General features: G+C 45.0%; 1 protein-coding gene across 1 annotated transcript; it reads left to right on the plus strand.

Annotated features, from left to right (window-relative positions):
• Positions 1-1599: 1599 nt before the first annotated feature.
• On the plus strand, positions 1600-8782 carry PRKAB1 (protein kinase AMP-activated non-catalytic subunit beta 1). The gene is made up of 7 exons (XM_069871296.1): positions 1600-1800; positions 2677-2843; positions 4621-4714; positions 5696-5810; positions 6464-6597; positions 7070-7138; positions 7221-8782. Exons 1-7 carry the CDS (start codon positions 1636-1638, stop codon positions 7296-7298), a joined length of 822 nt encoding a protein of 273 aa, XP_069727397.1. The 5' UTR covers positions 1600-1635; the 3' UTR covers positions 7299-8782.
• Positions 8783-9121: the final 339 nt, after the last annotated feature.

Raw genomic sequence — 9121 nt, forward strand, 5'->3', positions numbered from 1 at the left:
GGGCGCCCAAAGGCGGTGTCGTTTCACGGCGCCGGTCACCGTCTGCGTGCGTGTGATTTTTTTATCGTGCCGCTTTCATTCCTTGAGCACGCGCTTCTGCCGTGCGCACTGAATCATAGAATCACCTGGTTAGAAAAGACCCACCGGATCATCGAGTCCAACCATTCCCACCAATCTCTAAACCATGGCCCTCAGCACCTCGTCCACCTGTCCCTTAAACCCCTCCAGGGAAGGTGACTCAACTCCCTCCCTGGGCAGCCTGTTCCAGTGCCCAGTGACCCTTTCCGTGAAAAATTTTTTCCTAATGTTCAGCCTAAACCTCCCCTGGTGGAGCTTGAGGCCATTCCCTCTTGTCCTGTCCCCTGTCATCTGGGAGAAGAGGCCAGCACCCCCTATCCACAACCTCCTTTCAGGTAGTTGTAGAGAGCAATGAGGTCTCCCCTCAGCCTCCTCCAGCTGAGACCGGCTTCAGGTCCAGGCTGAGCTGAGAGCTGTGCCATCAGAAGCCGGGTGATGTCCGTAGTTGGAGCATATAGGAAACACGCAATATCCCGTACCTGTGCCATACCCCGAGTGCCCTGTTTATACAGCTCCATACGGCCCCCTCAGCCACCTCTCGGCTGCTGCTTCTCACCTGCGAGTATTATTTCTAATAAGACGTAACACATGCTTCCAACCTCATACAGCCCTGAAGGAGGCGTACAAGAAAGGTGGGGAGGGACTTATTATAAAGGTATGCAGTCATAGGACTAGGAGGAATGGCTATAGATTGGAGAGGAACAGATTTAGACTAAACACAAGGAGGAAGCTCTTCATAATGAGGATAGTGAGGTACTGGAACAGGTCATCCAGGGAAATTGTGGCTGCCCCATCCCTGGAGATGTTCAAGGCCAGGTTGGATGGGCCTTGGGCAGCCTGATCCAGTGGGAGGTTGGAATTAGGTGATCTTTAAGGTCTCTTCCAACTCAAATCATTCTGTGATTCTATGATCCCTTCTGCTGGCAGATGTGGTCACACAGGCTGTGGAGCAGGGAGTAGCCTTATATGTCTTGCACAGCAAGCCCCTGCCTCTTCCAGAGGGAAGCAGAGAGTGGAGAAAGCCTCCAGTGAAGTGTTAGCAGGGCTGTGCTGTTTGCATCAGCCCCTGCACAGACCCTCAGCAGGCTGCCACCTTGGATAAGTGTTTTCTAGGCAAGTTCTGGCAGACTGGTTTTAGAGCATTTTGGCAGAAAGTTCTACTGATGTTTCAGCCACTGTGGTAGAACATTGTTATATGCATGGACATTCAGAAGAGAGAAGAACAAGCACTTGGCTTAGGGAGACAAAATACCAGTATGCTGTAGTGACAGATACCTGCTTTGTCAAATTTTAGAGTGGCTAAGTCTTGCGGAGATGCAAGGATACCGTATGGTAGCTGTCAAGAGTAGCTAAAAACTGTCATTTAGTGTTTTTGTTCTGAGTGCAACATCATTTTTAGATGCTAGCTTTTTGAGTCAGTCCTAAGTTTCTTAGACTCTTCAACTCAGAAATAGAGCCCAGGTCTGCTAAGGAACCTTCTTTCCTTCCTACTGGTATTCTGGCTTCAAAAATACACATGCTGATCTGTTTATTTCCTGCTCTTTTAGACCCTTAAAAATGGGGAACACAAGCAGCGAGCGAGCTGGACTGGAGCGTCATGGGCATAAGGCATCCCGAGGTGACAACTCAGGAGGAGCCATCAGTACGAAAGAGGGTGATAGACCCAAAATCTTAATGGACAGTCCTGAAGATGCAGACTTGTTCCATTCAGAGGAGATGAAGGTATGGCTGGTTTGGTTTTGTCTTCTAACAGTGCTGGCTTAGGAATGCTGCCTAGTTGCACTGCTGGCAACCTTCAGTAATTCTGTCACGGAGTTCGCACACAAAGCTGACTATCTGCCTTGCTTCCTGTGCTAGGGAGAGGTGTGCAATTGATGTTTGAGCAGATATAAGGACTGCAGCGTCATGGTTTTCAGCAAGAATTAATTGAAGAAAAACTAAAATGTAACTGGATCAAATCTCTTCTTTAGTTCTGAGTACAGAGCCCCAGCTTCCTTCAGATCCCTGATACTCTTACAGTCCCCAGTGACATTTTACTGATCTGTTATTTTCCATATTAAAAGATCCGTGAGCTGGATTTTTGCTCAGTAGTGGATAGATTGTTAGAAACACTTTGCTGTGTATCGTTTTTCAGAATATCTAACAGAAAATTAGACATAGATTTTCACTGTTGGACAGAGCCGTTTTCTCTAGACTGCTCATAATCTTTCTGCCAACTACAAACTTTGTGCCTGCAGTATTTGTATAATCTAAATGCTTATTAAGTATAATCTTCCTAATTCTTCTTTTCCCTCTTTTTATATCTGCGTATTTTGAAAACTTTTGTGAGCTAAAGTAATTTATTTTTGACCTAATTTAGGCAGGGATTGTTTTGCCTTCTGCAAATTTGGGAGGCTTTAACGTCTTTGTAGGTTTTGTACAAATGAACTCGTGACCAGCATCTAGAAATGCACCATTTGTAATCTTCATCTAACAAAAACTACTTGTGTACTTGTACCTTAGAGAAGTGTGCCTAAACACAAAACGCCTTCGGTAAAACACAGGTTGTCTGAGTCTGCCAGGAAAGAATTCCTATTGATTAAGACATTGTGCTTGCAGGCTCCGTTGGAGAAAGAAGAGTTCCTAGCTTGGCAACAAGATCTGGAAGTGAACGATAAAACTCCTACTCAGGCTCGACCAACAGTGTTCCGCTGGACTGGAGGAGGGAAAGAAGTTTACTTATCTGGCTCCTTCAACAACTGGAGTAAAATTCCTCTGACAAGGAGGTAATAACCCACTGCTGCTTTATTAGTGATGTTCTCTGTGGACTGGCAGTGCTTACTGCAGTGGGAAGGGCAGTCAGTTGATAGATTGGTGTTGTGCTTGGATTTACCACCTTCCTGCTTCTCTACTCAAGCCCTTGATGAGACTTTGACTTTGGTTCTTGGATGGCAGGGGAGGAAAGTTGAGCTGTGTGTCGGTGTTGAAGGCGTGATTTGTTCACCAGGTGTTGTGCATCAATGATCCAAAACAATCCTTGTGCAGCATTCTGCTGCCTGGGTAGAGTTAGGGCGCATAAGGTGAAGTTGGTTTTAAGCACAGTGTAGATGGTACCTGTACAAGGCATGTGTGCTTTCTTGCCATATTGTTGCCTTTTTCGTAGCTCAAAGGATCCAGATTCTGCTTAGGAAACTGCGGCCGGGATACCTGCTGGTAATCTACATTAAAGAGAGAATCAATCTGTGTTAAGGTATTGAGTGCTTTTCCCTGCCAGAGAGCTCAGGAGATCCACTTAATTCTGTACTTAAGGAAATATTTAATTTAAACCAATGTTGTTTTCAGAAATTAGGTGGTGGAGAGCCTGAATGTAACTGTTGATCTGAGCCCTGTTGTCTGTCAACAGTGACATATCCATGAAAGTTTGGTTTCCTGCCAGTCTCTGGTGTTTCCCATCTCAGTGAGTGGCTGCCTGCATTGTCACTGTCACAAAAGTATCTTATTTTCTTAGGAGACTCAAGGGAGTTGCATAGTAACCTGAGGAAATGGATTGGGAGGATGATTCCATGTATGAACAGTGTGACAGAAATTAGCAAAGGCCAGTGGAACATTGATATTATTGTTACACTCTGAGTAGAAAGCCTGAGAGATGGCACACGGTGAAATGAATCTGGAAGGCTAAAAAATCAGATTTCTCTCTTGTCAGATTAGGTGTTCTGGGACGTTCTGGGAAAGGAGAGATTCAGACCTCCTTTGAGGCTGCATGAAATCGTGTTACCTAATCAAATATGCTCCAGTAGAACAACTTGCTGTTCCAGACTGAAATTTCAGATCCTGCTCTGTGATGGCTTTACACTCTTTACCTGGGAAGAAGTAAAGAGAGATACTGAGATACTGACATTGCATGGTCTGTTTGGATTGATCACATAGCATCGTCTCTTTCTCAACATTTTTGAAGTGCTGGTAAAGACTTCTGAAGAATCAGGAAGTTCACAGCACAGGACTGTCAAAATTACTGAGTAGCAGCTGTTTAGACCCAAAGTAACTCAGAAATAGAGTTGCTGCTTTCATCTTCTAGGCATTATTCATTCATTTTGTAGGAATTTGTGAAATGCAATTTATGACGGCAAGTACTGAAAGGCAAGGACATAGTAAACTGATCCTGTTCCATCAACGGGAGTCTGGCAGATAAAATGAAGTCTCACGTACTAACAAGTAACATGAAGATGTGAGGTTGAATTTGCAAAAGCTCAGTGCTGATTCCTTGATGCCAGGAATGTGGCTACTGATCTTGAATGTGTAAGGGATTCCTGACATAAAGGAAATGATCGGTTGGACTCGATGATCCGGTGGGTCTCTTCCAACCTGGTGATTCTGTGATGGTTCTGTGATCATTAACATTAACCTTAGTTTGATTCTTTACCTTTAGGTTGTATCAGAGAGGCTCTTAAATGCGCCACTGCCTTTTTAAGTATTTGCGTGTTAAGGATGCTTGGATTCTGTGTTTGTCACAGTTTATACATTGATGTGCTTTTCAGAATCCTGATTGTTTGTCTTAAATTCTAGTCACAACAACTTTGTGGCAATCCTGGACCTGCCAGAAGGAGAGCACCAGTACAAATTCTTTGTGGATGGGCAGTGGACACACGATCCTTCAGAGGTAATGTTTTCTGTAATTCATTCTCATTATTCATTGAGGCATCTGAAGATGAGAAACAAGCTGGTTTCACTACCAGTAGCTGCTGTTTCAGAGAGAAGGCATTGGTTAACAACAGAAATGGGCTCTTTAAACTGGGGAGAGGTAGATTTCTGATCCCAGCTGGCCTCGGTGGTGGCATCAGACCAACGTCCTCAGAGGAAGGAGATTTTGTAATAAAAGGGTGACAAGGTTATTGGTAAGCTTTTCTTGTCTAGTGCCAAACTGTCTTTTAAAGCACTGTAGCATTGCTGACTGCCTGAATCTCTCTGTGCTGTACTTGCCCTCTGTGCCAGAATGTTGCTATTGCTGCTGTAGATATTTTCATAGTCCAGTAATGGTGCCAAAACCAGGCCTGTTCTTCCTTCTCTGCTATAAAATGAGCATTAACCCTAGCCCTGAGCAGTCCCTCCCTGCATCAGGACTAATCCTTCACAGTTGCTGGTTCCAGTCTTCTCACTGTCTTTGGAAACCTCACAGAATTCACCCTGCAGTGAACCCTCTGCCCTCTTAGAACCCTCTGCCCTGGATTCTAGTCTTAGCTTTGGTAGTAAACCAGCAATGCCAACCATGCTCTGTCCTACGTCAGGCCATGCAGATCTCAGCCTGGCTCTGAAACCCCTGTAGAAGTTAAAAGTAAAGCTTAGCTCCTTGTGTCCTCACTGTTAACTTTAGCCCAAACTTGATCCTAGCCTTTTCTGTAGCCCAAGAATTTATCAAGCGCTGTGCACCTGGCAGGTTCCGCTGACCTGCATCCCCCCCAGTCCTAAATCCTGCACTTGCCCTTAACCTAACACTGAGAAATGGTGAGCTCTTTTCATGTGTGGTACTAACATATTTTTAAAGCAGTGTATCTCATTCTTGCTAATGCTGCTCATGTAGTTTTGAGAATCTAGTAGTCCTGCGAGGTTTTTATTCTGACTTTTGTGTCTTGCTTCTTTCCAGCCAGTAGTAACCAGCCAGCTAGGTACTGTCAACAACATCATACAGGTGAAGAAAACTGACTTTGAAGTATTTGATGCTTTGATGGTGGACTCCCAAAAATGTTCAGACATGTCTGGTATGAGCATACTGGTAATTTTATATCACACTTTTTTAAAGCTGTTAAAAATTCCATCTTCCTTTTTAGCTGGAATTAGAACTCCAGTGTAGATTAATCTTCACTTTTGTCAGACCCCGTGGATGCGTGCACGAATCACAAATGCACAAAGAACAAACACAGAGTGCATAAAGGAGGAAGCCTCTGACAGAGGAGCACGGGTCACTAAATCTGGTTAGGAGGAAGTCATGGGCGCTTAATAGCTGTTTGTTTGCCTGTGCGGTACGAAATGGCTGGATTTGGTGCACCCAGTGGTGGATCAGTCTCTACCTTACAACAATCAGCCCGATGCTGCCAGCCTACACTGCTCCTAGTATGATCTTTCTCTGTTGAGGAGATCAGAAGTTGCACATTAAAAGGCAGAAATTAGGTTCATCTAAGTAGTGCTGGCACAGGTTCAGGAATATGTCATATCCTTTCAGTTTAGTATAAATTATCTCTTCTTAGAATAATACAAAAGTGCTGGGGTTTGACTTAAGTTTCATATTCTAGCATCACAGAAGAGAGGTCCGGTTTAGCCTGGGTCGTGTCTGAGGTCGGTCTTGCCACCTGTTCTTTATAGACCTTTGTAGGGGTGGGGACCATGATTGAAATACGTAACCTCTCTCTGACAGAGTTGTCGAGCTCACCCCCAGGACCGTACCACCAGGAGCCCTATGTTTGTAAGGCAGAGGAGCGCTTCAAATCGCCACCTATTCTCCCCCCACACCTGCTGCAGGTCATCCTGAATAAGGACACAGGCATTTCTGTGAGTACATAAGTATGTTTTGCTGAATAAGGGCCTCAAGGGTGTGAACAGATGGGGAGAAAACTGGCTACCAACAGGAGACAGGAAAGGAAAAAAAATCTTAGAATAGTTGTCGTGCTGGTAAGTTCCTTATTACGTATGTCCAGATGGATCCACCTGAAGTAAATATGTTTTTCTGCTTCACGCTGTTCAAAATTAAGAAAACTAGATTGCTGTTTTAGTCCCTGAAGCCCTGACCTTCCCACTGCAGTACTGTTAGAATGCCAGAAGCCTTATAAGAAATAACAGGTCTGTTTCACAATCGCAGTGAGGATGCAGAGGGGTCTCAGTTTGTTCTGAAACTTTGCATTTGTTGAGGGACTCGGCATAAGCAGCATGATGTGTAGATACAGACAGTGTTTATCCCCCATCAACTGTGATAAGTAAGCTGTGAGTTGTTGTTTTCACACTCTCTCGCTTTCTCTTTTCCCAGTGCGATCCTGCTCTCCTCCCTGAACCCAACCATGTCATGTTGAACCACCTCTACGCGCTTTCTATCAAGGTGAGAGGCTAGGTCACATACCTCATGCTTTCAGCTTTTAGATAACCGTGTAATATGCTCACTTGTTTTCCATCTCCTGTAGGATGGAGTGATGGTGCTTAGTGCTACACACCGTTACAAGAAGAAATATGTGACCACTTTGCTGTACAAGCCAATATGAACCTCACAGTAGTTTATGACCAAAGTTCTGGGCCGGTGCAGTCTCAGAAAACATATTCTTCTCTTAACCAAATGTACTCCTGCTCTGTGCTGTAGCGAAGGAACTCAGATTTCGTATTGTGTCTGAGACTTCCAAGTTCTCCTATATATGCCTCATTTTCCCAGTCCCACCTTGGAAGTTCTTGAAGATTGCAGCTGCACGGCAACTGGACAGATGGCAAAGGTGGCGGTGCCCATTGTCAGCTCAGTTCAAAAAACACCAATTTAATTTGGCTGAAAAATGTGAGGACAGCAAGAGATTGAGGACGGTTAGGAGTGAGACAGACTGTAAGAAATAAACAAGCCAACCCAAAGCCTAGAAAGTTCAGGATTCTTGTGGAATCCTATTTGAGGGCAGCCCTCAACAAAAGCAAGCTCATTACTGCTTTCATAATTCATCAAACACACAATTATTTCAGTAGCAAGTTCCAGACTTGCATGGCTGAAATAAGTGTGAATATTGATGATCTTTTTGTAGCAGCCTTTTTTAGGCAGAATCAGCAACACAATCACCAAGCAGCTCATTTTCATTTTACGGTAGACGGGGGGTGCACTGTTTCTACTGTGAATAGCTCTGTAGTTTTTCTCTTCGTGAGAGCTGAAATACAACTTTTCCCCTGTGGAATTTCTGGTAAAGACAGTTGTTTTTAATGGTTGGATTTTTCTGTAAATCGTCAATGTGTTTCAGGAATCTGCTTTTTGAAACCAGTTTCACTCGCTGTTACTGACGAAGCCGTCCTTAACCTGTGATGGGCAGCTGTAAGGGAAACGATGAATTTGATGAATTCGATGAATTCGGTTTAGGGATTGGTTCTTCAGTAACAGCCTGCAGGTGATTCTTATCTCCTGTATCCCAGTGACCAAACTTGCCCCTTGGTGTGAGCCGTTGCAGCTTGCTGGATTTGGCAGCTCTGCTGCTTCCGCACTGTGGGGATCTCTGTAACTTTTCATTGTTTGTGTTTTCTAAGTGATTATAGTAACACCAGGTTGTCTGTGCTTGGTACCGACAGCCTGTTTTATCCCAAAACAAATGCAACTTTAATGCAAAACTGCCTGCCGGCCTCCCCCAGAGAAACCGGTACAGGAGGTGACTGGCTGGGTCCTTCCCACTGTTTGGTTTTTGGTGCCTGGGAGTGCCAGGGCCTGTGCCAGCCCTGCTCCAAGTGTGGGGAGGAGCACGCTGCACCCATAGGTGAGGAGTCTGAGTGGGGACAAAACCTGCAGCAGCAAGCGTTTGGGGGACCAGCCGCAGTGGGAGGGTGGTTTGCCATCCTCAGATCTGTTCGCTCACCTTGCTGCAATGTTTGCGGTAGATCTGGGTCCGGTGCAGTGGTTTTCTCTGAAAACTCTTCACCCTGTCCTATGGAGAGTACTTGGTATTCTGAAATGAGGAATCGCTTTTGTTTTCAGCCTCTTTAGAAACAAATAAAATATTTTCAAGAAAAAGATGACTTGCTTTGTTATTCCTCCCCCCCTTTCTGGTTAACTCAGCTTCCTTGAGGTGTTTTTTTTGTAACTTGTGACTGCCTGAGGGCAGGTTTCTGCAAGCTTTTCATTTGTAGATGCAGCTTGAAACATTGTCCACTTGGAGTTAATCAGTGAAGGGCTGTGTTGGGCTGTGTTTGTGGTGTAAGGTTTGCAGTGATCTGTTCCCTAGGGCTAAAGAACTTGGTACTGGCCTCTCCTTGTCCTGGCCAGTCCCTCTTCCAGCAGCCCTTTGTTCCCAAGCCTTTCTCTGGGACGGTGTGTGGTGTTGGATTGGGGCAGGCAGGGGGAAGGCCTGCA

This window comes from Phaenicophaeus curvirostris, chromosome 17, assembly GCF_032191515.1.
Source record: "Phaenicophaeus curvirostris isolate KB17595 chromosome 17, BPBGC_Pcur_1.0, whole genome shotgun sequence".
NCBI lineage: Eukaryota > Metazoa > Chordata > Aves > Cuculiformes > Cuculidae > Phaenicophaeus > Phaenicophaeus curvirostris.